Consider the following 26,371-nt stretch of genomic DNA (forward strand, 5'->3'; position numbering starts at 1 on the left):
TGCCGCCATGCATTGAGTGGTCAACAGCAACTTCCCAACTGCGACCTTACGGAATCGGCGCAGTTGGGCCAAAGCTGAAAAGGTGAGCCTCACTGCTGCATACTAGCAGGACAGCTACTCAAGCTTGGCTTTGGCTAATCTGATCTTCGTGCAAACCAAGCAGCGCTCGCATAACGAGCTGTCCTCGACACAGGTTTGGGCTCGCATGAATGTACGAACGCAAAAAGAAGTCTATTCATTCCTAGCATCGACCGCGGCCTCATGGCAAGCACCCAGACCCAAATGCCTCCCACCCTCGTCCCCCCTTCAGATATGCTCCTCCAATCCTTTCCCAATGAACCCGCTAACGCTGGAAATCTTCAACGAAAGCGATTCACTCAAAACCCTCTCCGCTTCCCATCGCCACAGACAATTACCCTCAGCCTTCTCAAGCGCGGTAATGAGCGTATACAATTTCTTCCTGAGCTCCGAAGGTTGCAATGGGATCTTTGCGCCTCTCGCGGAGAAATTGAAGAGTAATTCCACAGCGTACACGACTTGTAGCCCGAGAACGTAAAACTCAGACTGCGTTGTCCAGCCAAGGGCGCCATCTACATTGTTTTCTGAGTGAGCAGTGAGGGCAGTGAGTCCTTCATCGGCCCATGTGGCGAGTTTGGCGATGAGAGTTTTGTCGACTGCTTGTAGGGAGAGTTTTTGAAGGACTTGGGACCAGACACGGACTTCTTTCGCTTCATCGATGTAGAGGTTTTGCTTCTCTTCAGCAAAGAGTGCGGTGTCACTCTGCGTTGAAGCTTCGAGCTTTTGGGCGACGGAACGTGGAAGTGTATCTGCATCCGTGATGTCGAAAGCCCGACGGAATGCATGAGCAACGAAGCCTGGACTACCGGGCCAACTTCCAATGCAGAATGTCAGGAGTCTCTGGCTGGCCACTATCGGCTCCGAGGCAGGGGCGCGCGTTGATCCAGCAGCCAGTATCTGCGTGACGATCTCGCTGACTAGCAGGCGAATGTCTTCGTCATCGTCATTGAGTAGGTCGTAGACTGCGAGGCATAATTGGAGGAACGAGTCAGCGAGTTTGGGCTCGGTGCTGATAAATTGCCAGAGTTTTGTTACTTGTCGAAGTGCCTCTGCGGCAGCCTCCCGAGTGTAGATGCCGTGGCCGTTGATGGCAGCTACGCATGCATCCGCCCAACCCGAGATGTCTTGCACGAGGTCCTCGTCGAGCCCTTTCTGTCGCGCCATAAGACCGTCCATCTGATAGGTGTCAATTCGCAACATTTGGTCGGCGTAATGCTGATTCGGGTTCCTGTCCAAGAGGAAAGAATTTCGAGAAACACCCAACCTAACAGTGGTTTCAGCGTATTCAGCGAGATCGATCACTGTCTTTAGAGCGACACACCGCAGGTCCATATCCGAGCCACTGCTCATAATATAGGCACACACCTTGTTGACGAAGGCCGACATCGGAGTATTATTGCATACTCTGGCAGGATGCAGTGCCTGCAGGAAGTGTAGCACGGCACCTTGATCTCGCTGCAATAACTCTACGATCATCGTGTAGCATTGTGTCAGCGGTTCACCGTTGGTCTTCGTGTCCGCCATCAAATAGTGGGCGACGAGACGCGACCAGGCTTGGCGCAGAACGGCTAAGGCAGGATCGTCCAATGCACCAGTCAGGATGTGCCGCAATGTCTCGATTGCGCTCTTGTTGGTAGCACCAACAGCATCGAGCGCCACGATCAAAGAAGAATGGTCGTGCTCTTGCCGCGTTGTGGCGTTGATACTGACCAGCAAGTCGGAGCATGCACGGACAACATCTAAGCTCGCCGCTTTGGTGACGGGACTTTTCGCAAGAGAGTAAATCCGGCCAATGGAGGTTGCAAGGCATGAGCAGTCGTAAAACGCGGTTGAAGTATCAACCTCTCCTCCTCCTGGCCTCACGATCGCGGACGCTGTGCGGAGGACTGTGTACTTGGTAACCAGCTGCAGGCCATGACTTCTGTTCTCTTGCAGGTTTCCCTCCGAGAGAACTTCGTCGAGATGTAAAACCAGATCACTCAGTGTCGTAAGAGATGCTAGCGTGCGAGCTGCTTTGTCTCTGACATGCCACGAGGGGCTTGCTGTGAGCGCCTCTACGGCATCGCAGGTTTCCAAGAGTCGATCGGCAGGGATGCGTGTCAGCTGTAGGAGCTGTAGTGCAGGAAACACGCCTTCGAATCGCGTTGTAGTACCGTCGGCTGGTGCTTTGAGAAGCGACAGAACGACGTCGAGTAGGTGCGGGTAGGCTTCGGTTGAAATTCGCTTCTGCGTGGTTACATCGTCGTCAAAGTGTGCTTCGCTCGTCCCCAGCAATCGGTCGATGACAGCGCGGAACAGCATCAACCCACAGTTGCGAATAGCCCACGCATCCGAGCGCAAAGCATCGGCAGATAGGTGGAGCGCCTTGGCAAGGAAAGGCTCAGACTGCTCGGCAAGTCGGGAGTTCTTGAGGATATCTTTGAAGCAGTTCATCGCGTGCACCTGCGCCAGGCTGCCCTCTTCAGCTGATGCGGCATCTACTTCCAGACGCGCAATAGTTTCCAGATCTGCCACGGCGCGGGCAATTAGCTTGCCTGATCTATCGGCTCCTAATATGCCACAGAGCAGCGACGGCAGTCCAGCAGAACGGCGCGTATTTATCGTAACGTTGGAGTGAAGCATCCTGAGAACATCAGAGTACCAGATATCCAGCTGGGCGCGATCTGTTACTGTACTATCCTTTGCCCGGTTGCAGCAAGCTACCCAGGTCTGGGCGACTGTTGAGAATGCTCCCCGATGCCTGAGTTCTGCCAATTGAGTGAAGCATAGTGTGCTCCACTTTGCCACTCTTTCGACTCGATCAGCAGCTTCCGACTCCGACGATATCAGAACACCAAGTAACAAGCTGCTCTCTTTGAGCGCTCGCCAACAATAGCTTAAAGTCTCCTTGGTATCGTTGGAAGTATTTTCCAGCTCTTCTGGTAGATAGCCTTCCGGAGCATCGTCACATAAGATGGGCTTGACGAGCTCCCAAATATGCTGCAGGTGACAGAAGATTCTGCTGGGAATGACATCCTGTGTGTGATCACGAATGTATTTTTGACGCTGGAGTAGCACATAACGCAGACTTGTCAGGAGTCCGTGTAGAGGATAACGCGCAACCGCCTCCGACAGACCAGCTTGAGCAATACCGATGAATTGTTCAAGCTTCGCGATAAGTCCGTCCGATAATAAACTTTCCTCGGCATATTGCCAAGTATTCTCAGGCTTGTCGCCAACAATGCTAGACTGATACCAAAGCGAGTAGAGGTACGCTACCCCGTCTGCATGATCAGCTCGACCAGTCTGGTACATGATCTTCTCTGCGCGGTCGAGTGTTCGCATGTACTGATCTGTTGTTTCAGTCGACGTGGGTATTGGATTTGTGACTGTCAGTTGCGCGCTCGGTCCGGATTTCGAACTCTGCACCGAGCAATACAGTCTAAGTACTTCGAACGCAGAATGCCGGACGTCCTCGAAAGGGTCTAGAAGGATATCAAGAAGCAGACGTCGGATTTCAGGGCCCACGAAAGACATCTTGAACGGCCACTTGATCTGACCTTGCGCTGATTTGGACCAAAACTCCGATGCGACTTCGTGATCCAGTCCTGATCGCGAAAGAATCGACAGACAACGTAGGGCCGATATGTGCCGTTGGTAGCTTGCGGTCGGCCGCAGTTCTTGTGCAAGGAAACGTTGAAACCACTTCAGAAGATCATGATGACGACGCACAGCTTCTTGGGGTGTCTCCGTGGAGCTTGTAGTACCTTTTCCATGACTTGTGGCGCGGTCGAGCGCAGCCGTTACAGCTCGAAGCCGATCTACATGCCTCTGAACTGCGCCAAAGACTTCGCTACGAAAGTCTGCATCAACATCGGCGAAGAACGTAGCCAATGCCCTCTTGACCAGATTCAGCGCGCTTGCAGTGAGCGGCTTGGAAGCAGACGGCGACGTGAGTAACATTGAGAGCCCTGTAAGTCGAGCCGAGCGATCGCTCGCGAACAAGAGCCTGCTAATAAAGCTCATGGGAATGCCAATTGTACCTTCCAAAGCGATCACTGTATTCCCATCATGCTCGACAAGCAGACCGAATGACTTGCCGGTCTGCAATGCTGCATAGAGCAACCCAGCGTATGGATCCGACCCAGATGGTGCAGCAGAGGGGGCCCTCCCCGCCTCAATGCCATGGTACTGCAAGAAAGATGCGAATTCTGTGTCCTTGCGTTTGAAGAGCATTGGGAGAATATGAGCTCGCAGATCGTCAACATTTACGTTGCCTTGAATGTAGACGCTTTCAAGCGGCGTTCGCCATACTCGTGCATCTGTCACAGAACTGCCAGACGGAGTGTCAGTTGCATTCTGCTCGTCGAGCTTGTCCAACACTGCGGCAATGCCGGAGGCGATGGTGGATCCAAAGTCGCCATTCCTCAACCAGCGAAATAAGACCTCGAGCAGATCCGAGGCATTCAAACGGTCTCCGACAATCCGAATTCCGGGTCTTTGCAACGTGAAAGCCGAAGGCAGCTCTGCAACCTGCAATATACGCTTCGCAAGGAGGTTAGTCAAAAGCTGTATGGCAGCCTTGGCTTTGGGCGCATCTTCATAGTCAATGAGACTCGCCGCTAGCGTTTGCGAGGCAATTCCTATGCTCTGTGTTCTGCCGACTCCGGTCTGCTTTTGCAATGCATTGGTGAGAGTAACGAGCAGCTGCCTTGAAGACTTTGGACGAGCATTGTGAGCGTGATTTAGGTACAGCTCAAACGCACGTTTCCAAACGTCCTGGTCCCACACGACATTCTTGACGAGGTGGATATCGGATTGCGATGACTGGTCGATCAGTGAGCAGAGCGTGTTCCAGGCTGCCACGCGATGGGCAATCCCGAGGATCGGATAGCCGCTGGTGAACAAGACATCGTCCATAATGTCCAAGATTTGTCTACTTACCCATCAGCCATCGTGCCATGGCTGATATACTGCGGCGTAAAATGCCCAGTCGAAAATGGCCTTCTTACTGCGTCGCCTGAGACTGATCGTCGTCTGATGCCGATCTTGGCACAAAATCGCGGATTGATCTCGAAATGCCTTTCAAGCGGGTTTCATCCAGCAACTGAGCATCTCTGCTCTGTTTAGTCGCGCACATTGCGTCGCCGGCGGAGGATGACTTGTTGCTATAGCGAGCGCTGAAATTTGGGAAACAGTCGTCCTCGGAACAGGTCGGCCCGCTCGGCTTTGCTTCCGCAATCGTTCCTAACACGCTTCGAACTTTTTCCAGGCGCATCATCATCACTCTCCCTATCGCCGCCGCCAACACTCCCGCCGTCGCGACGTCCGCCCTCCGCCCTCTCCTTCCATCTCGGTGCTATCGGCGCGCAGCCCACCATGGGTATCTGGGACGCTTTCACGGGCAAGCCCAAGCAGACGGCGAGCGCCAGCTCATCGGACGGTATCCACGACCAAGCCGGCAACCAAATAGCACAGCCGACCTTTACGACACCCACGGCAGAAGATGTTGGCAGCTTCATCAACACGCCCTCGTCGTTCGATCCCGCAGCGCTTCATCCCCTCGCCGGTCTCAACCAAGACACGCTCGATTACCTTTCACTAGAAGACGACCTCCTTTCAGACATACCCGGCAGTCAGTCATTACTGCCATCGCGAGGATGGTCAGATGACCTCTGTTATGGAACAGGCGTGACATATTTGACGGGCTTGACAATTGGAGGCGCGTGGGGTCTGCGGGAAGGACTCAGCAAGCTGCCTTCTACTGCCCCACCCAAGCTGAGACTCAACTCTGCACTGAACTCCATAACAAGGAGAGGACCGTTCCTGGGTAATTCAGCGGGCGTGGTGGCAATGATGTACAACGGCGTCAACAGCACAATTGGCTACTATCGCGGGAAACATGATGCGTTCAACAGCATAGCAGCCGGCAGCATCAGTGGGGCTGTTTTCAAGGCTACCAGGGGTGTGCGGCCAATGATGATATCTTCAGCGATTGTCGGCTCATTAGCCGGAACCTGGGCGGTAAGTGAACACACTTCAGGGGCTTCGAAACACCAACTGACAATGTTGCAGCTGGTACGCAAGACAGTATTTGAGGAGTAATGCATACATACAATATTTTCAGGCGAGCGGACGATTCCAAGAGGTGTACGATTTGCATGCGAACATTCGGCAAGGGCGACTACGGCAGAGCGCTTCTTCCTTCCGACTTTCGCACGATCCGCCAAAGGCGAGGTAGCGGCAGCATACGATAGATTTTGTACATCAGATGGGCATAGCGCGGCGCTGGGGCTCTGTGTATAACAGCTATCACCACTCTTCTTGCAATCTGTGCGTATCACGTCATACTTTACGACGACTGACAGTCAATAGTGCACAGTGGTCACATCATAACAGCCTTTCACTCTGCGCAAAATTATCGTGGCTCCTAAATTTATGCATCAGCTGCTAATCACCAACGACAAGGTCTTCAGTGAACCATTTTCTTCCAGCTTTGCAGCGATCCAGCGATCCTTTGTCTGGCAGAAACTGCCACGCTACATTTTACTGCGTCACGCGGAGTGCATTTTGCGCTTCTAGCTCAGGTAACTAGACACGTCGAGCACTTCGCACGGTAGCACGGTGGAAGCCGTCAGCCGCGGAGAGAGCTCCAAACGCGCCAATTCGCCCTGCAGCCCTGCAGATTTGCAGCGGTTGGCGGTATTACCTTCCTATGAGCATTTCCTGCAGCCAAGTCACGGGCAGCAGCTACGCCACTTGACCTATCGCCGACTTCGCTGGTGTTTTGCTGCAACATGCCGTCAAGCGCAACCTCTTTCGCGATCGACAACTACGACAGGACTTCGGAGACTGCAATTTTGAGATCGATATCGAAATCGAAATGAGAACTGGACGTGGAATCTGCACTTTCAAAGTATCTGGAGTCATTCCATCACAAGTCTCGCATCGGTCCCGAAGCTCAGCTTCTACGCCGCACACCAGCACCTCTTCATCACATTCGGACAGCAGACGAACAGAGCTTGTGGCCATAACCGGCGAGTACAGAACGCCACGGCCATAACACGCGATTCCCCATGCTGGAACACATCCGAGCCGAGGACAAAAACGTAGCATCGAGCTGTCGCGCATCACGAAAAGTCTGCAGCTGGGTGTCTCCCACGGAAGGAGCTATCGAATGGTCTGGCTTGCCTGGCGTCCTTGGCGAAGTCTTGGACTAGCGGAAGGAGCGAAGTCTCATTGCGTGGGGTGAAAACAAGCTCTCCAATCTCATCAGATCTAATCACAAGCGAGATCCTCCATTGGCCTTGCAGTCTTTGCCACGCTGCGAACTGTGCCTCTTGACCTCGTGGCATCCAAGGGTTGAGAAAATGGAAGTTGCGCCACCGAATTGGCGAATGTGACTGTCAGCCGGGTCCGGAGCAGACATGGAGAAGATCATCCGGATCATGTCCAAGCAGATCAAGGCGAAAGTCGCCACATCAGTACGATGCGAGCTCGAAGACGAAGTTGAGCTGATTGCAAGCAGAGAACCCTGCGTGGGTTGTCGCCCAGTCGGCGAGAGCGTGAGGTATATGCCATTGGAGCTCTCGAATGTCGGTCTCTTCCATTTGCAGCGCGTAGGTTGCCACTATGGTCTGTCGCGTGGGTTCAAGAAACTCTATGTCGCGTGTTTTGCTTGTCCAAAGCTCGCCCAGCCGGGAATTGCGAGCAGACCAGTGGAAAAGAAGGGCCCTGCAGCTCTGCGCATCTGGAGATAAATAAGAGCTATCCTGCTGTACCGCTCTTTCTATCCTTGATCTTATCTTATCAATCTCATCTTCACTATTCTTACTAGGACGTACTTGTTGCACGAGACAAGTATGGGTTTCCTAAGCAGGCTTCGGCCCAACCCCGACGTGGGCGTACCAGAGGTCGAACGCTCCGCCTCCGTCTCCGGCGAGAAGCCGACATTCGACCAGGTCGTCGTGCCTGGTGACCAGTCGAAGCATATCGCATCAGTCCCATCCGAGGACAGTGACCACGAGGACGAGTTTGTCCACAAGGATATGCAGCGCGGTATCCAGAAGATGGAAGCACTTGCTCAGATCTGGCCCAAGTGGGCACTCTACGTGACCTACGCGCTGTAAGTCCACGCAAACACCTCAGTACAACTGAACACTTTCTGATCTTGTCGACTAGTGTATGGGTCATCTACTTCATCGATGCGCTTGAGGGCCCCATGGGTTGGGCTTTGACTCCATATGTGACCAGCGAGTTTCAGCTCCATGGTCTCACTGCCCTTACTGGTGTGGTCGCATCCTTGGTTGCCGGTCTTGCTCGATTGCCCATGGCTAAGGTCATCGACATCTGGGGCCGACCAGAAGGTCTTGCTTTGTCGGTCGTCTTGATGACAATCGGCTCGATCATGATGGCCGCTACAACCAGCGTGCAAATGTATGCTGCTGCTGAGGTTTTCAGCCAGACTGGGTAGGCTCGACTCTCGTTCACGACGGAGATTTTAGACTGACATTGTCGCACAGTGGCAATTGCCGTAACTACATCCTGGGTGTCCTCCTTGCCGATACCTCTCAGCTGAAGAATCGAGGCTTGGTCCTTGCGTACATCGCATCTCCATACCTCATCACTACCTTCACCTCTGGCTTCTTCGCACAAGCTATGCTGGACGGTCCAGGTTGGCGATGGGCATTCGGAGTCTTCGCTATCCTGCACCCAATCATCAATCTCCCACTGTTCGTCCTCTTGATGTACTATCAGCGCAAGGCGATTCGCATGGGATTGGTGCCAATCCGCAACACTGGCCGCAGCATTCTCGGATCTGTGAAACACTACTTCGTCGAGTTTGACATCATCGGACTCTTCCTTATCATTGCCGGTTTTGCGATTTTCCTGCTGCCGTTCAACATCTACTACTACCAAGGAGATACTCTGGCGGAGCAGTGGGGATCGCCATTGGTGATCTCTATGATCATCATCGGCCTCTTCACCATCCTTGCATTTGCTATCTGGGAGTGGAAGTTCGCGCCCGTTCAGGTTATTCCGTTCCACTTGTTGAAAGATCGCACGATTCTGGGAGCGTGCTTCATCGCTGCCATCCTCTTCGTGCAGTTCTTCATCTGGAATGCCTTCTTCTCGTCCTTCCTGCAAGCTGTCTCAGGCCTCGATCTCGCACGCACCGGTTACGTGCAAAACATCTACAGCATGGGATCCTGCTTCTGGTCCTTCGTTGCCGGATTGATTGTTCGTTACACCGGCGACACCAAGTGGCAGAGTTTCTTCTTCGGCATGCCAATGACTCTGCTTGGCGTGGCTCTCATGATTGCTTTCCGTCAACCAGATGTCAACATTGGCTTGATCGTCATGTGCCAAATCTTCATCGCATTCGGCGGTGGCACTCTCGTCATTGCGCAGCAAGTCATTGCCATGGCCGCGACCACTCACCAGTATATCGCGATCGTTCTCGCCATGCTCGCAGTCTTCAACGCCATTGGTGGAGGTATTGGCGGAACTATTGCAAGCGCAGTCTGGACTGGCACTTTCTACCAGGATCTTGCCAACAAATTGCCTGCTGAGACCGTGGCCAACGCTACTCTCATCGGTGCGAGCCTCGAAACCCAGCTGCTCTACCCAATTGGTGACCCTACCAGGACTGCTATCCAGTCTTCGTACGGAGTTTCTCAGCGATACATGCTTATCGCCGCTACTGCCATCACTTGCTTGGGCTTTCCAGCAATTCTGATGTGGCGCGGAATCGATGCAAGGGAAAGGAAGCAAGTCAAGGGAAGAGTGTTCTAATCCCGAACGCCTGTGTTATGTACTGTTACGGCTGACTTTAGTTGTACACATTTTGAATGAGATCGAACCAGTCGCTCCTCGAAACTCACAGACCTTCTATGGCCGTACGCTGTTCTCACTTTCCAATTCCCTGACCGATCCCACCTCCAATGCCATTTCCTCCCGCTCCAAACCCCGCTCCAAGTCCAGTGTATGGTGCTGCTACAGCTAGACCCAGCCCAACGCCTCCACCTGGAGTTCCAGCTGTGGAGCTGCCGGCGACTTCTACGCCAGCTAGATTGGCGAGGCGAAGACCACCTCCGCCACCAATGCCTCCATTGCCAGCTCCTCCGCCCACACCTGCGCCAGAAGCAGCACCCGCGAGTGCAGCTCCAAGTCCAACGCCGGTCTTATCAGCACCGTATTTTGCTCCGTATGCCAGGAGTGGAGAGTCGATCTATGATTGTCAAAAGGCTGCTGAGGATCTGTCTGCTCGGTTCGTAACTTACAGGTGCAGCGAGAGCTGATGCTGCTGCGATGAGGATCAAAGCATACGTCTTCATTTTGATGTCTTGAGAAGTGGCGGGAAAAAGAATTGCGTTGCTTGATGGTCCAAAGCGAGCTCGAATCTGGCTGATTGGTGTGAGTATAGACGACTATGATACTGGCGACCTCGCCTGATTTATAGACACTGATCGATACTACTCTCCTGTAACTACCAGTACTCGGCAGCGAGAGCACGAAATCTAGGCCTCCGATCTCATGCTCAACTTACCATACCTTGATGTCACAGGAGGAATCCTCCTCGTCTAGGTCCAAGGCATTGGAGCTACAGCACCACAAGATGTGCTGAACTTGAGCAATCAGAAATTATCGTTCGACGCATTAAGCGAAAATGCCCGATGGAGGACCTCTGGCCAGTCTGTGTCGAGCTGTACCTGCACCAGAGACTGGTACCTGCATAGCCTGGGCTGCAGCCACACTCTGTAGACAGCTGAAGGATGAGACATCTACGCTGTCACAACATACTTTGCGAGCGACTTCTGGATCCGACTGCCCATGTGTTGTCGCGTGGCGCAAGAACGGCGGTTTGGTGGTGTCTCAGGCGGCAGCTGTGTTTCAAAAGCACCAGATATCCTGAATCATTGCCGCATTCGGAAAAGATCGTGCAGAGTGTCCTGTGCCATCAGTTCCATGATATGAAGCTGTTCGTCTTGATCGGAGACCTTAAGTCGAAGGGCAAAAGTAAAATTTCGCATGCCCTTAAAGTCTGCTGTTCTCGGCCAACGCACAAGAGATGCGTTTGGCATGGGTGCGGTGCAGGCAAAATTGACGCAGTGCGATCATACATGCGCTTTCTGCAGGTCGTACAGTCACAGCTGGTGTCTCGACACCAGAGTGGATATTAGAGCATTCGAGGCATATCTTGTCTTCTTTGTGCTGTTTCGAATATGTCGATGTCGGAGCAAGTGTGTTTTGCGTTTGTTTGTGAAGGATGTCAAGTGTGGAGGATCTCTGCACAGACCACTCGCTCTCGGCTTGTCGGGTGGGGGTCGCCAACAACGACACTCTCCACTCCTTGCTCCAGGCAACATCAACTACACGCATTCATTATCAATCATGAGATACAGCAAACTGCCCGTGGAGGAGAACGAGCCATATGTGCTGCAAGATGAGCAACCATACCGCCCTTCATGGCATCGCAAAGTCGTTGCCCTTGTTCTCGTTGCCACCTTCTGTTTGACCAACCCATGGGCACCAACTCTTCCCTCTTTCACCGGAAAGCATCACAAATGCCATCACGGTACTCAATACAAGGGCGAGAAGATCTCATGGCAGAAAGCTGGCGAGATCGAGGGACGCCATTTGGAGACTAGCAGCATTGTCGTGCCAATGGATCAGTTCAACCTCACCAACTCTGGAGACAAGACTTTCAACATCTCCTTGATCCGCTTGCGAGGCAAAGACGGAAGCCCTAACCTGCTCCTTAATCCTGGTGGTCCTGGAGGTAAAGCAGCTACTTTTTTGCGCCCACGCGTACCCAAGGGCTGTTGCTGATTCATCAAATAGGCTCTGGCGCTGAGTTCGTCTACCGCCGAGGCAAGCAACTCTCTGAAATTGTCGGTGATGGGTATCATCTCTTGTCTTTTGATCCAAGAGGTATCAACGGCTCCGGTCCTCTTGCATCATGCTATCCCGACAAAAAGGCCGCCCAACAACTCTCAGATGTTAGAGACACAGAAATCGTGCACGACAGCCCTGAAGTCTACGCCTGGACTCAGAACTTCGTCAAAGCATGCGAGGCGACGACGGGAGAGCATGCCGGTTATATTAACACACCACAAACCGCTGCAGATATGAACTCTATTCTCGACGCAGTTGGGCAGGAGGATTTGGCCTATTGGGGTTTCAGGTAAAGACAGAATTGGCAGGAACCATGTTGCTCTCCTACTAACTCTATCGACAGTTACGGCACCGTCTTGGGACAGACTTATGCCTCTATCTTCCCAAACAGATCTACACGCGTCATCATCGATGGAGTAGCCAATAACTTCGTGTGGTACGGCGACGTCTTTGACGGCGAACAATTCACGAACACCGAAGACGTTCTTGAAGGCTTCTTCGACGAATGCATCAAAGCTGGCAAGAATTGCTCACTTTCATCGCACGCCAAGACCAAAGATGAACTCCACGAGAAGGTCTTCGGCTACCTAGCCGACCTCAAAGCACAGCCTCTCAGCGTATTCCTGAACGCTTCTGATTACGGCTTGCTGACATATGAAAACGTCCTCTTCGACGGAATCTTCCCTTCCCTCTACAAGCCTGCGAGCTGGTATAATCTGGCCGACAATCTCGCTCAGCTCCTCTCTGGCAACGCAACCGCGGCTTGGGTCGCGTACGGCAAGAACGGAGGGTTCGGAATTGAAGGCGAGGCCAATCAATTCGTGACCTCCAACGACGGCCTCTCCGGTCCCGCATCCGGCTGGCCCCAAGACCGCGAGACGCTCCTCAAGCAAATTCTTTCCCATGTCAACGAGAGCATCTTTATTCCTACCGAGAACTCAGGGTACTACCTCCGCCAGCAATGGACTATTCCGCGCACACACAACTTCACGCAAAAGCTCGGCGTACAGACTGCCCACCCTCTGCTCATTCTGTCAACATCCTATGACCCAATTTGTCCTCTTGTCTCTGCTGTATCAGCCTTCGAGGCCTTTGAAGACTCCGCGCTTGTGGAAGTCAAGGGCTACGGGCACTGCTCTGTTGCGGTGACATCGAATTGTCTCGCAAAGCGTGTGAGGGAGTTCTTGTACAACGGCACTCTACCAGACGGGCACGTGACTTGCGATGTCGATGGTCCGTACTTCATCAAGCCGGAAGAAGATGGCAAAGTTGTGGCACAGAAGCATTTTGACGACCCGCAAGATCAAAAGATCCATCTTGCGCAATTGGAAATGGCGAGAGACTGGGAGTGGTAAACGACGGAAGCTACGTCGTGGAAATGTACGTGCAGTTGGAAAGCTGGGAAAGTTCGCATGGAGGTAAAAGCTGACATGTGTTGGTTTTGTAATCACGGACGTACTCACAAACACCAAAATAGATGTACGATTGCCAGCGAGCGGAGGTGCATGACGTTCTCAAAGTATCGCATCGCTCGTGGTTGTAGGATCTCACTACTTTCCGCCAATTCGCAAATTTGAAAGGAGCACATCAAGCAGAACCAAGTCAAGCACTACTTGGTCTTTCCCAGTGCGACACGGGCCGCCGCGTGCAGAGATGAAGTCGGGACCCATGACAGCACATCGTTGGCGAACGCTTGACAGAAGCTTTCCAGTTCGGCAAGGGTTGCTGGAGTCGAGAGTTGCGGAACACGCGCGAAAGCCGTCTTTCGTATTTAATAACCATGAACCTGGATGAATACTGCTGACATCATGCTTTGACCCTAAGCTGTCAATCGAGCACCAGACCGAGAATCAGATCAGAGCACATAATGCAAGGCATTAGTGTAGGATGTCCCAGCGTGGGAGATGAACAGTCGCCGCACGAATGTCGATTCTGCCAACAAATGAGCCGAAGCGAAGGAAGGGGATGATATTACTTGAGACTGTCGCGTAGTAACACGAATATGACTAAGACGTGCTTGAAAATATGGACTTCATCTATTCTCTCCTGGCCCGAATCTCATCAGACTTGGGCCGCATGCAGGGCTGAGATGGCCTTGACATCGACGGAGCAGCTACCCTACCTGTTTTGTCATCACGAATGCCTTTTACGCCTTTCCTCCGGTGCGCCAAGGAAGTATAAACCAGGCCCTCATGTGCCCTCTTCCAATCTCAAGGCAGAGGGCAAAAAGAGTTGCAAAGTGCAGGGTACACCTCGTGACGATGCGATGAACGCTCGTGCTCATGACCAGTAATCCATAGCGGCTCGTGATCTCGAATGCATGGCAGCTTGGGATTCTGGAAGTGTATATCGATGTTCGGGCTGGATGAATCGGAAGCAGTATGGTGGAGCCTTGGGCGATGGAGACGACGAACACGTTCTGATTCGATTGGATCTATGTCTAGAGTATCGAGGCGCAGCATATTGTAAGGAGGGAAATGTTCGAGACGTACTTGTACACACCAAAAGAAAGACACTTGTTGCGAGAGCGCGTCGATCTAAGCGCCTGCGGAAGTAAATGAAATAATGCAACAACAACCAAACCCAAACTCTGAGTCTCATCCCATCTGCTGTTCCTCGCCATGAACTCCTCCGAAACTCATCGTTGCAAGTTCACCGCAATGTTGGGGTTCACGTTTGGATTGACCCCAACATTCGCATTCGTGGCAGTGTTAAGATTCGGAGCGACCAGACCATTGTTGTCATCGTTGTTATCGCCGCCCCCATTACCATTGCCGTTGCCGCCGTTGCCGTTGATGCGATTAGTGCGACCATTCCGGCCGTTGCGACCATTAGGTCGACGAGCTCGTGGGTTCGCAACGAAACTCGTCAGAAGTGGGTTGTTGCCGTTACCGTTGCCGTTGTTGTTGTCGCCGCCGCCGCATGCGTTGCCATTCGAGTCGAAACCATTTGTGCAATCACCACCATCATTGCCACCATTACCACCGTTATTGTTGTTGTTGTTATTATTGTTGTTATTATCGCCGCAAGCATTCCCAAGTGAGTCCAAGCCACCGACGCAGTCGCCCCCATCACCACCGTCGTTATTGTTCCCATTGCTGCTGTTGTCCGTGCATGGATTGCCAAACTGGTCGATGCCACCGACACAATTGGTATTGTCGTTGTCGTTGCTGTCGCCACTGAATTTGCCATTGAGACTTGGATTGCCCACTGATGAGAATGGCTGGTTGAAGGGCGATTTGGGTCCATACTTCCAAGTGAAAAACGTATTTGTCTCTTGGAGGGAATGCGCGCCTCCGTCAATTTTCGTCGTCTTCTGAGACCCGCCACCATTGCACTCCACTGTCCAGTTGACGCTGTCGGGGTCGGCACACGGATTGTATGATGACTTTGGCGATTCGTATGGAGGGTTCGGGCCCAAGTCGTCTCGCAGTGGAGGAGTCGAAGGCCGAGGATAATAGTAGCTGTAAGGATCGTAGTACTGTGGATAATAGTATGAATTCGAGTATTGATATGGGCCTTGATAAGGCCATCCACTCGTATCATAGTAGTATGAAGGGTAACCTGTCCATGCTTGCTGTCGCTTCGAAAGTCGCTTGCCAAATCCCGTACTCAGCCCCCGCGCTGCAGCGACAACGTCCGGACGAGTGGAAAAGTCATATTTTGGCAGGGCGTGAACCACCAGTAAGCTGGATAGCCAGAGCCAAAGCATACTGAACGGCCTGCGAGCGAGAGGTAAGAAGTGAAGATGACCGCCTTTCCTTCGCGGTCATGATCAGGTATAGGATAGCAGATGACATGCGGAGCCCTAAGCATGAGCTCATGAACTCGTTATCCCGTTCATTTGCTGTCCCGCTCATTTACTTCCGACCCAGGGTGCGCAGACAACGCGAAGTCTAACTTTTCGGGAGCGATGCTGCTGTTAGGGAAACGCGCACTTGCAGCTTGGGACAGGTAAAAAGGTTTTCGTATTCAGCAAGATCCTGGTGCATGGCACGGAAAGTACAACGCATAGTCCGGTGCCTCCAATGGGTCGTCTTGCATTCACCAGAAATAGTTTGGGCAGACGTAGAGTTTGAACTAGTCCCAAATGGTGTACCTTGTCACCCGTCGTGTCGCTCGGACACAGTCGACGGGAAGGACCGAAGAGTTGGCTTCCATCACTCGATACCAGGTAGAATCGTCGGAGTCGCACTCCGAATAATACTGCAGTAACATGTGCCAAGCCTGGAGGAAGAGATGTGCAACGCTACAGCGGACGGTGCAAGTCACAACTTGGTCAGCGATCTTGTCAATGAATTGAGCCATCAGAGGAGCAGGGCAGTCAAACGCAACGATTTCACTCTGTACGAGGGTTTCCTGCTTCACTGGTCGCGGAAGTGGTAGTTCTTACCAAGCGTTGTTGAAGAGCAGTGCAAATAGATAGACGAGCCTGTAGTCAGACGTGAACGTTCTCGAAAGAACTGTAGCCCGAGGTCGACGTTCTCGAAGAGCTTTTCTGCCATAAGCGTAGGTCTCTATCGCCGCGTTGCCAGAGAGCTCCGTGACTTGTCGTCGTTTATGTCGTATCAGAGAATAGCCGATTGCGACTGGGGCCGTGGAGCTTCCAGAAGGTCAACGACGAATGATGACTGCCGGAGTACAAGCGAATGTAATCTGGCCGAAGGAGGAGTCTGGACCCAGAGTGAGTGTAGCGCCGTGTATTCTGGCAGCGAAGAAGACAGAGATAGTCCTTGGCGTTGGAACACATCATCTCTTCGTTCCTTTGCACGCGGCCGCGTTACTATTTGGAGTCGGAACGAGCGCTCGTCCGAATGAAGTGTCGGTAACATGCTAGCCGTGTGAAGTCGACGCTGGAATGTCCTGGGGAGGCGTATATCTTGTTGGAGTATGGACATTAATTGGGGAACGGATTGCTCCGGATGCTGTTGTCGACATCTCAGAGGTCAGCAGCAGCAGGATGGTACCTAACACGCACTCACAAACGTCGATACATGTGGAAAGTGGACCATCGATCGCTACATCCGGAAGGTGGACGACCGCTGCGTTAGGGCACATATTTAATGGTCTTGCAGTGGCCGAGATGCGAGACCCGACTGAAGACCATCGAAAGCTCCTGTCGTCGAGACTATCTGGTACTGCCATCCGCTGTTCGACCTTTGCGATCTCTTTACGACCATGCGTCTCCATGAATACCTCCTGTTGGGCGTGTCAGTAGCCATGTGTGTCGACGCTCGTGTCCTCATAACCGAGCAAGTCGATGCTGTCATCGCCGAGGACGTCGATGCTCTCATGGCTCAGGATGGCAGCGCCTTGAACGAAGTGTCATTCGATCCAACCGATGCCATGGAACGTCGACTCTATTCCCGAAGCTTGCCTCCATGCAAGGAATTGTATGGCGAATCGTTCGAGACCAATGCCACGGCTCAGGTGATTGCGAACGCAAGATACAGTCTTTCGCATACTGTCAAGTACCCAAGCATTGGTTGGAAACATCAAATTTGTAACCATTGGCAAGTGCTTTGCATGTCGTAAGTCAAGCCATATAAGCTTTCTATTAAAGACATTAGCAGCAGCTGACAAGTCACGTCCAGTCTTGCGGGAGGCATCGACTGGGACGGTAACTCAGGCCAGATTGGCACCATTATGGGACACTGGCATGGAGAAGACGGCTGTGAGTAGTCCTTTATCCCAAGTACTTTCCAAGTTCGTATCCAAGCACATGCACTGACCTTGTTTATCCCAGCCGAGCTCCTGGCAGTGCATTACTGGCACAACGAATTGGGCTTCACAGGCAGGAACGCCGGTGCCAAGATATATCCAGCCCACGGCTGTATATTCATCTGTGTGAAGGGCTACATGAATGCCAAGGTCATGTACTCTGGATACAGAGACCGCCAAGGAAATCAAAGAGGTGTGATAGGGAATGACACGGCGCGCACAGGACTTGACCCGAAAGGGAACCCCAGAGATCCAGACTGGTGGGATGGGCCTTGCAGGTGTTACGGTAACCAGCGTTGGGATATATTCGGCAGTGATATTGCGTTTGAGTGGAGGAAGGGCTAGCATAGTGAGAGGAAGGCGTTCCGAAGAGAGGGCAAGGAGACTTGCGGGGTGGCTCATAGCAACTCGTGGTTCATAATTGACGCCGTATACGACACGACACATCTAGATAGTAAGAGTGCTGATATAGTCGGCATTGATGGAGATAAGCTCTTTTCTCCATCTGGGCAGATGTCAATGTCAACTGCGGCCAGTTGCTTTCGACCGAGGACACCGATAGACTCCAGGATGGTGTAAGCAGAGTGAATGCGCGATCTTCGGGCGATGCGATATGTCTAGCTCTATTCGATGGGTGGCAAAGGTGGATGGAGATATCGGGAGTGGAGGGCGAAGTGAAGTGGGAGGGAAAGGAAGCGATGTGGGGCAGATGCCAAGCATATCGACTCGAATCTAACCACGTTGATGAAGCGGCAGCACACGGCCACCCACGCTGGAGGCTCGACACTTCACTTACAACCGCCGAAACGAGCTGATGATAGCCGGTCAACGCCTCCCGACATGTCCCTCGCCTCCCTCGCTTCCTCGCTGAAGCAATCCACTATCCGCGACGATGACGAAATTCTGCGAGCCGCCGATGCGGCATTGAAATCGTCCAAGAACGATCTCGAGGCGCAACATGTGAAGGTTGTGGCATTGCTGAAACTGGACCGTTATACCGATGCCATTGCCGCTCTCAACGCTGGAGGCGAGCAGCTCAAGGAACGAGCAGGTCTGGAACATGCATATGCTCTGTATAAATCCGGGAATCCAGCGGCGGCAGCGGACCTGGCTGCAAAGGCACAGTCGCGTGGGTACACACATGTCGAGGCACAGTCGCGGTACCGGACAGAGGACTTTGCGCGAGCTGCACAGCTGTACAAGCAATTGGCAGGAGACCTAGGCGATGATGCCGAAGCAGACTTGCGCATTAACAGTGGGGCGGTGGACGCACAACTAGAGTGGTCTGGGAGAGGGGAACTGGTAGGAAAGAAGAAGCCGGAGAGAGAAGATCTGGAAGCATTCGAAACGGCATACAACGCAGCATGTGGGAGCATAGCACGAGGAGAGCTGGGCCAAGGCGAGGTGCTGCTCAAACGTGCAGCTGATCTTTGTGCAAGTCTGGAAGACCTGAGCGAAGAGGAACGAGAAGCAGAATTGTTGCCAATCCGAGTACAGAGGGTTTACGTGCTCTCCCGGCTGGGAAGAGAGAAGGAAGCAGAGGAATTGGCTCAGAGTCTGGACGTCAAATCCATCAGCGATGCTGTGACGCGTCACGTTGCACAGGTCAACAGCACTGCCGCAACTTCAACGCCTTCACCATACATCGCGGAGCGACTAGTCAGCAAAGACCTCGATTCCTTCAAACCGGACTACCCTTTCCACTTTCAGACCTCGATACTGCAACGGAACCGGCATGCGATCGCTTTACAAGCATTGAAATATGACGGAACCGCCGAGTCCACAGCAGAGACGCTAAAGAAACAGTCTCTGCCGAGTACAGACGCATATGTCGCATCTCTCTCAGTGGCGAATGCTGCTGCCCATGCCAAGGGGAAAATCGGGAAAGACGCACTTAAGCTCGTGTTGCCCGTGCTTGAGAGACGACCGCATGACATCGGGCTTGCTCTCACTATTGCTCAACTCTACACATTGGGCGGGAACCCTGCCGCTGCCATTTCACTGCTGGAGAACTTTACCAAAGGACTCAGCGAAAACGATGGTGCACGGTTCGCTCCTGGGCTTGTCGCGACTAAGGTCAGCCTGTACCGCAGTCAAGGTCGCAAAGGAAATGCTCGAGCGGAGCTTACCCAAGCTGCTCTACATCATAGACAAAAAGCGCAGCAAAGACCGACCGGCGTCACTCATCTACTCAAAGCCGCTGGCAAGGCATCTTTGGAAACAGAGAGCTCTGATAGCTTGAAATTGGCGAAGGACATCTTTGAAGACTTACACGCAGCCGACCCCAGCGATCGCTATGCCGCAGCAGGCCTACTAGCAGCGTCACCAGAAACAGCTTCGGAACAAGACCTTGCTTCGTTGACACCTGTACAGCGTCTGGTCAGCTCAATCGACGTTGACGCGCTCGAAAATGCAGGCGTAGCACAACTTCCATCTGCCGCTCCCACGACACGTAAAAGACCTGCAGAGGACTCGAAACCGAAGAAAGCCAAGAAGTTGCGCAAGTCGCGATTACCCAAAGACTATGATCCGAACAAGAAATCAGATCCGGAGCGATGGCTGCCTCTCCGTGATCGCAGCACGTACCGACCCAAGGGAAAGAAGGCCAAAGCGAGACAAGCGCTGTTCTCACAAGGAGCTGTTGCGAACGAAAGTGAGGGTAGCCGGCCCGCGACACCTGGCGGAGAAGTAGTCCAGCAAAAACAAAAGCAAGGCGGCGGAGGAGCAAATAAGAAGAAAAAGGGCAAAGGTGGCAAATGGTAGCCCACTGATGCCCGTGCGCATGCACAATATGGTAAACACAGATAGCTTCTTGTGCATATGGCAATATTTGACCTGCCAGCCTAGCCCAGCCCAGCTCAGCTCGAACTGAACGAAACGCCCAGTCCCGAACAACACACGCAAAGAGCGTGTTCAGTGCTGCTGAATCTCCAGGTTATAGTCCCTGTCTGTCACCGTATCTTGTCATTCTCTCCTTTGGCAAAGTTCCATCATGAACCTGTCGCCTCAACTCTTTGCATTCATCGGTTTGCATGCAATTCACAGGCCCTTCTTGTCTACGCTTCGCAATCTCTGCCGCTCCGCGAGCTGTTGCAAAGGTGTATGTGTTTGTCCAATGTCCATCAGCAAGAGTGGCGTCGTCAACTTCATTCAGCGAAAAAAGGACTTCCTCTTCTACCATATCATGTAGCGCTTCCCTCAGCGCGACTCTGAGTCCTGATGTATTAGCTGAAGGCCCAGAGAGTACAAGCTCATCAATATCTATCCTCCTCTTGGTCGATGAGACCATTTCGCGGATCCTCTCGCCGATGGCTTTCCAGTAAATCTCATCTGCTTTCTCCTCTTGATATCCCAAATTTAAATCCACGAACGATCCTTCAACAGTGATGGTCGACTGGCCGTCTTTGAAATCTATGATCGTCCCACTGAAACTCTCGATTCCCAAATCCACATGTAAGATATTCTTCGAGGGAAAATACCACTCTTCTTCCTCGCATCTGTATGAATCGAGATAGTTCTTACAAAGACCTTTTCCATATCCTCGATATGCGGCTGACGCTGCGGGAAGGTGAGCTTTCTCGAATACGGAGGGGCTTCTCATCATGAGGTTTTCGAGTTTCAAGTAGTCGAATATGTCATTCGTCTCCGCTTCTGCAAACTTCAAGTGGTCTGGGACACTTAGTATCCCACTGTTGATGGGGTACTTGCCATCAACCGAGGCTTCAGTGGCTTCTCGCAGTGCTGATAGCATGGAAGCAAGTATTGCAGTGTCTGGAGTCGCCGGAAGACCAACAAGCTTATTGATGTGCCGCTTTAGAAGCCACCAGAACAAAGCCCATGTTTCTGACCATGTGTTGGTATATTCAGTCGGCGTGCGAGGTTTGGGATCGGTCACGAAACGATACATGACCTCTTTGTATGCGGAGTCGCCTTTTATCAGGGCTATCGACTGGTATGTGCCATTGTGATGCCTAACGACGGCAGTCCTGGGACATTGTCAGTGGATGTTCGCGTGATGCGGGATAGCGATGGCAAATTTACCCGTGGCCCATTTCGAGGGCAAATCCGATGCCTGGAGCTTGCAGTTCTTCAATAGTTGGACATCGTTCGCATCTTGGAAGCGGGCATATGCGATAATAGTCTTGTTGTGGCGGCTGTAAGGACTTTTTGTCGCTTCTTGCTGTGCTGACAATCGCCAAGACGGCGAGTATCAACAGTATGAACTGCGATGGCATTCTGGTCGTCATCAGATGGCGAACTCTTATCTTCTCACTGGTTTTTGGGTGATCATGCACAATGAGAAGACATATGTTCTTTGCGGCACAGGAGGAAGGATGCGAGTTAGCGCCGCCAAGAGGCTGTGCCTCCAAGGCGGCAGTGGATCAGCTGTGAAGGGTTTCATCGAAGGTCTGTAACAGAGCTGCATATTAGAGCGTATCAAGCAGTCCGAAAATTGCAAAGGGTTCTCAAGAGCGGTATTCATTGATTCTGAAAGCTTGCATGGGACGAGATCCCGAAGGGGCTCTACAGCGTTCACCTATTGCACATGCACGCTCCACTCCATGTCTGCTCACCTAGACCTTCACCTTCATCAAGTCGCACGTACTAACCGCAGTGAGCTTCTGCACTTGCCCACCTAATTGCTTCTTGTCACACGCTCGATAATTCTCCTGTACCAAGAAGTTAGCCAAGCGCTCGATATAGAAGAACAACATGTCGCTACAGCATAATGTCTCTTTCAGACCCAAACTCACTGTGACCTTCGGTTCAACCTTCACCCTCCCACCCGAAACCCCATTCGTCACAACCCCCCAAACCGCAAACGACAGATCCTGATTCCGATTCAAAGCACTTAACTTGGTCGTACTCCTCGGAATCAACGTAAAAGCCACCCTCGGCGGATCAATCTTCTGCGCCACATGAACATTCCACTTCATATTATTCAACATACTCCCTCCTGGCCCATCATACCTAGCCATCAAATGCTTAGCATCATTACCCAGCAGAAACTCCACTTCGATACTGAAAATTTGTAACTTGTGCATTGTATCCTGGGGGATACGAGTGGGAGGTACAATACGGATGATGAGGTCGAGAGGGACGTTGAAGAGTTTGTGATTGGGAGGGTAGATTGGTACGTTATTTGTGGTGTTCGGAGCAGGATTCTTGGTGTAGCCGAGGACGAAGGCATCGCAGAGCCATTGGCTTAGAATGGGACTGCGGAGTTGAGCTGCGACGCCGTCTGTTTTCTCGGATTCGGGAAATTTGAAGTTGGCTTGGTCGTAGTCGCTCGGCATTCGTGTTGGGCGTTTGGACGGTGGGCCGGGAAGAGGTGGTGGTGCGACGATTTCGCTGGGTTCTAAGGGTGATTTGGGTTTGGGCCGAGGATCCTCGGGAGGTTCTGGTGCGGGAACAATTCTCCAAGTCGTTGTGTCGCTGTCAGCATCTGGCGCGAGCCGAATCTGGCGAGGTGTTTTGGTTGTATCAGGAGGTGCAGGTCTCTTGTCATCCGCTGCGGCTTCCGGAAGCTTGATGTTCATGACAGATATGAAAGAGTTGAGTATCACGGCAGTGACTGCAGATGACGGGACGTCGTCCTCGAAGTATTTGCTTTTCCCTTCTGCGTTGTTTGGTCGCTCCATTTGACTGTTCAATATATCAATACACGACTGAGCAAATGCAGGGAAGATCAGCATATTCGTCTTGTAGTCGAAGATCCTTTTCTGTTTCACAAAATCGACAGTGACTTCGTCGGCATTCTTCTGGAGCACAGGTCCGGCCGGTTTCCACTTGATGATTCCAACAGAAGTGTAGATCTCCTCACCATCGCCTAAATCCGAAGGATCCTTAGTATACACAGTACGATACTGCATCTGAACATAATCAGTAGTCGTACTCGTGCCAAGGCGAAAGCATTGCTGATGAGGCGGCTGACAGATGGTGATATCTCTCCGCCTTGATCCATCTCCTTGATCTTTATTCCAGTGATTTTGACCAGGAGATCTGTCAAACAGACACAATAGCGTGTCCTTCTCCAAACAATCAAGCCGAACAGTTTCCATTCTGTTTCCACCCATTTCCTCAGATGTTGGCCAAGGTGCATGAACCTCCAGATTCGGGAACGTTTTGACGACTGCTGACCGTAAGAAAAATCCAAAAGTAGGAATCTGGGGCGTGTAATTCATGTTCCCTGTTCCCAGTGGAGCTGCAAAGTATCGATTGAGCTGTCTCTTGAACGCCTGCCGGACTGTATCGTCTTCTTGATCGAGATGATTGCCGATGCTCAGTGCACCATCGATGAAAGCGTCGAACCAGTTCGTGTCGATGTAGAAGAAGCGAATCGAGTCTTGCGGCAGATGACTTGGGTCGCTGGTCATGTAGTGTGCTGGGATGTTGTGTAGGCTAAGCTTGTCCAGTATCCAAGATTGTACCACCTGCCAATCAGGCGAGGAAGGAACATTGATCTCGTTGAAAGGTATGAAGACCTCGACTCCATCGTCCGTGGATGTAGTTGCGAGGGTAGCTGCAGGTATGGCCGCAGCGGCTATTCTGGTTGCCTCGTTCACAACCATATGCTGCAGAACAACATTTGCTTTTGCGGCTGCTTTAAGATCTCGGTCGGGAGGGAGGGGCTTGCCATCGTCGGAGGACACCCTCTCAATCACAACCTGAGGCTGAGGATTGACGAGCTTGTTCACTCTATTAGCCGTAGGTAGAGCATTACCACCGGCATTGACATCTCCAATCGCAGACAAGGCGTCTATGCTCTTCGCCATTGTCGCAAGTGTCTGTGTTTTACTCTTCACATTCCCAGCGCCAGCAATCTGCTTCTTGGTCTCTCTGGTCGCAGTAGTTATAACTGCACTCCGCAACCGCACAAGAGATGCTGTAAAAGCTTGATCCGCGATGCCCAACGTACGTCCAAGCTGCCATGCTGCAGAGTATGTGATATCCATGATCCCAAGCTTGGGATCGAGGACCTGATAATCTGTTGAGAAATTGGATTGCAAAGGCCACCAGCCACCATCTTTCCGCGTTTGGATTGGTGGCACGAAAGTAGGCGAAAGTGGTCCACGGTACAGAGAGACTGTTTCTTCGCCAGTTTGCAGCAAGTATCGTTGTAGAGAATAGCCATCGAAGAGTCTAGCAGCAAGGCGGTAGTTCAGGGATGACTTCTGAGCTTCCGACGCATCGTCAAGGGTCTTCGCAATACTTTGTTTCGCAGCATTAATTTTCGGCATTTGTAGACCTGCAGCTTTTGCGATTGCGTTGTCTGGAGCTCGTAGCCAGCATTCAGCACCGTCCTGAATCGTGTGGCCAATTCCACGCATGGTATCGACGAAGTTGACTGTGTCGGGGGGTAAACAAAGATAAGTCCAAGAGTGAAGAGAGATCATTGCAACCCATTTCGTTTGCGGTAAAGAGGTATCCAGAGGTAGGGTGAGGTTCTCTTCGATATCCATGATGGAGACCAGATGGACGATCACAGGCTTAGGAGCCGTAATATTGAGCGGTCCAGTGCGATGAGCGTGAACCACAGAGTACAACCCTTTGTCGGGTAGATCAAGACCAGCCATAGCAATCTGATTTACATTCCTGACATGCGATAAGTACTTGTACCGCGATAGATCCGGCTTTGTCGTAGTCCCAGGTGGGATCGATGGGCTATCACTCCCATCAGCGTTATAGCTGCAGACATGACTCTCAAATATGTCGCGCTTGACAAACACGACATTAACCTGTTCCTCTCGATCTATGTGCTCGATCGTATCGGAGTCCTGATGCGGAATAATCACTTTCGAAGGTCCTGATGTCTTCCAGCTCGGCCAGCCACCCATTTCCAGATACTCACCCATCGTCAATTTGACAGCGAACGTCGCCTTGTCTTGCTCACGGCCGTCGGGTGGAGGGCTACTGTGCGAAGGGATCTGCACAACGTCCGGAAAGAGACCGCCTTTACTCACTCCCTTCAACTCTGCATCTGACAACTTAATCTCGTCTTCAGCAAAAGTCCACAGAGCGACCCAAGGAACTTTGCTGCGAGAGCGCGTAGTCGTATCATGGTCAACCTTACTGTCAGCCTCGTCCTGGCTCGGAGACCCTTCATTCTCCCACGGAAATTGTGGATCTTCAAATACCATATGCGGCAAAACATTGTTGTGATCCGCAAGCCCTTGAGGCGGATAAGTCTGATGGATAATGCCTGGTGGGAGATTCCATCGTGGTACGTTGACGTTGAACTGCTGTGTAGAGACAGGATTCGCGGTCTGTGTTGCAGTGAATTTGTCTTTGTCGTCCTTGGGCACTTTTGGGGCAGAGGGAAAGTCTGGATGATTTAATTTGTGGTCGACTTTGATCTCATATCTGCCACCCTGAAGACCTCTGCGAACTTGTCAGCAGGAATTCGCCTTGAAGTGACCGATGCCATACGGTTCGTAGTACGAATACAACTGCGCATATCCAGGATCGAGCTCTTTGATAACATCAGGATCAACGATCTCAATGGGTGAGAAAGCAGGCACTGGCGCCTGTCCTTGTTGATTTCTCTTGAAGTGCCTGAAGACTCTTGCTCTGGGCTTCGTAGTCGCTGCCATCGTTTTGGCATCCAAGTCGGAGTGAAGGTTTGCTCATGCTATCCGTGAGGTTCACCCACACGGAAACATTGGTCTGCAGGTGTCCCTTGCCCACCCATGTG

The 26,371-nt window shown here is 52.2% G+C and overlaps 10 protein-coding genes across 10 annotated transcripts; 5 read left to right on the plus strand and 5 right to left on the minus strand.

Moving 5' to 3' along the window:
- Nucleotides 1–306: 306 nt before the first annotated feature.
- Nucleotides 307–4,977, minus strand: RHO25_009442 (uncharacterized protein; the record flags this gene model as incomplete). Its single annotated transcript, XM_023600977.2, has 1 exon — nucleotides 307–4,977. One exon carries the CDS (start codon nucleotides 4,975–4,977, stop codon nucleotides 307–309), a length of 4,671 nt encoding a protein of 1,556 aa, XP_023453815.1.
- Nucleotides 4,978–5,436: 459 nt separating this feature from the next.
- RHO25_009443 (uncharacterized protein) lies at nucleotides 5,437–6,162 on the plus strand (the record flags this gene model as incomplete). Its single annotated transcript, XM_023600978.2, has 2 exons — nucleotides 5,437–6,081; nucleotides 6,133–6,162. 2 exons carry the CDS (start codon nucleotides 5,437–5,439, stop codon nucleotides 6,160–6,162), a joined length of 675 nt encoding a protein of 224 aa, XP_023453812.1.
- Nucleotides 6,163–7,919: 1,757 nt separating this feature from the next.
- RHO25_009444 (uncharacterized protein) lies at nucleotides 7,920–9,852 on the plus strand (the record flags this gene model as incomplete). Its single annotated transcript, XM_023600979.1, has 3 exons — nucleotides 7,920–8,182; nucleotides 8,239–8,526; nucleotides 8,580–9,852. The coding sequence occupies 3 exons, from the start codon at nucleotides 7,920–7,922 to the stop codon at nucleotides 9,850–9,852; spliced, it is 1,824 nt and encodes a 607-aa protein (XP_023453811.1).
- Nucleotides 9,853–9,967: 115 nt separating this feature from the next.
- Nucleotides 9,968–10,394, minus strand: RHO25_009445 (uncharacterized protein; the record flags this gene model as incomplete). Its single annotated transcript, XM_023600980.1, has 2 exons — nucleotides 9,968–10,288; nucleotides 10,341–10,394. The coding sequence occupies 2 exons, from the start codon at nucleotides 10,392–10,394 to the stop codon at nucleotides 9,968–9,970; spliced, it is 375 nt and encodes a 124-aa protein (XP_023453316.1).
- A 1,057-nt stretch (nucleotides 10,395–11,451) lies between these two features.
- RHO25_009446 (uncharacterized protein) lies at nucleotides 11,452–13,310 on the plus strand (the record flags this gene model as incomplete). Its single annotated transcript, XM_023600981.2, has 3 exons — nucleotides 11,452–11,839; nucleotides 11,902–12,244; nucleotides 12,299–13,310. The coding sequence occupies 3 exons, from the start codon at nucleotides 11,452–11,454 to the stop codon at nucleotides 13,308–13,310; spliced, it is 1,743 nt and encodes a 580-aa protein (XP_023453317.1).
- A 1,283-nt stretch (nucleotides 13,311–14,593) lies between these two features.
- Nucleotides 14,594–15,667, minus strand: RHO25_009447 (uncharacterized protein; the record flags this gene model as incomplete). The annotated part of the gene is made up of 1 exon (XM_023600982.1): nucleotides 14,594–15,667. The coding sequence occupies one exon, from the start codon at nucleotides 15,665–15,667 to the stop codon at nucleotides 14,594–14,596; it is 1,074 nt and encodes a 357-aa protein (XP_023453314.1).
- Nucleotides 15,668–17,133: 1,466 nt separating this feature from the next.
- RHO25_009448 (uncharacterized protein) lies at nucleotides 17,134–18,021 on the plus strand (the record flags this gene model as incomplete). Its single annotated transcript, XM_023600983.1, has 3 exons — nucleotides 17,134–17,486; nucleotides 17,550–17,629; nucleotides 17,702–18,021. The coding sequence occupies 3 exons, from the start codon at nucleotides 17,134–17,136 to the stop codon at nucleotides 18,019–18,021; spliced, it is 753 nt and encodes a 250-aa protein (XP_023453315.1).
- Nucleotides 18,022–18,516: 495 nt separating this feature from the next.
- Nucleotides 18,517–20,439, plus strand: RHO25_009449 (uncharacterized protein; the record flags this gene model as incomplete). Its single annotated transcript, XM_023600984.2, has 1 exon — nucleotides 18,517–20,439. One exon carries the CDS (start codon nucleotides 18,517–18,519, stop codon nucleotides 20,437–20,439), a length of 1,923 nt encoding a protein of 640 aa, XP_023453320.1.
- Nucleotides 20,440–20,611: 172 nt separating this feature from the next.
- Nucleotides 20,612–21,728, minus strand: RHO25_009450 (uncharacterized protein; the record flags this gene model as incomplete). Its single annotated transcript, XM_023600985.2, has 2 exons — nucleotides 20,612–21,662; nucleotides 21,718–21,728. The coding sequence occupies 2 exons, from the start codon at nucleotides 21,726–21,728 to the stop codon at nucleotides 20,612–20,614; spliced, it is 1,062 nt and encodes a 353-aa protein (XP_023453321.2).
- Nucleotides 21,729–22,250: 522 nt separating this feature from the next.
- RHO25_009451 (uncharacterized protein) lies at nucleotides 22,251–26,270 on the minus strand (the record flags this gene model as incomplete). The annotated part of the gene is made up of 2 exons (XM_023600986.2): nucleotides 22,251–26,058; nucleotides 26,107–26,270. 2 exons carry the CDS (start codon nucleotides 26,268–26,270, stop codon nucleotides 22,251–22,253), a joined length of 3,972 nt encoding a protein of 1,323 aa, XP_023453318.1.
- Between the last annotated feature and the right edge of the window lie 101 nt (nucleotides 26,271–26,371).

Source organism: Cercospora beticola, chromosome 6 (genome assembly GCF_033473495.1).
Source record: "Cercospora beticola chromosome 6, complete sequence".
Lineage (NCBI taxonomy): Eukaryota > Fungi > Ascomycota > Dothideomycetes > Mycosphaerellales > Mycosphaerellaceae > Cercospora > Cercospora beticola.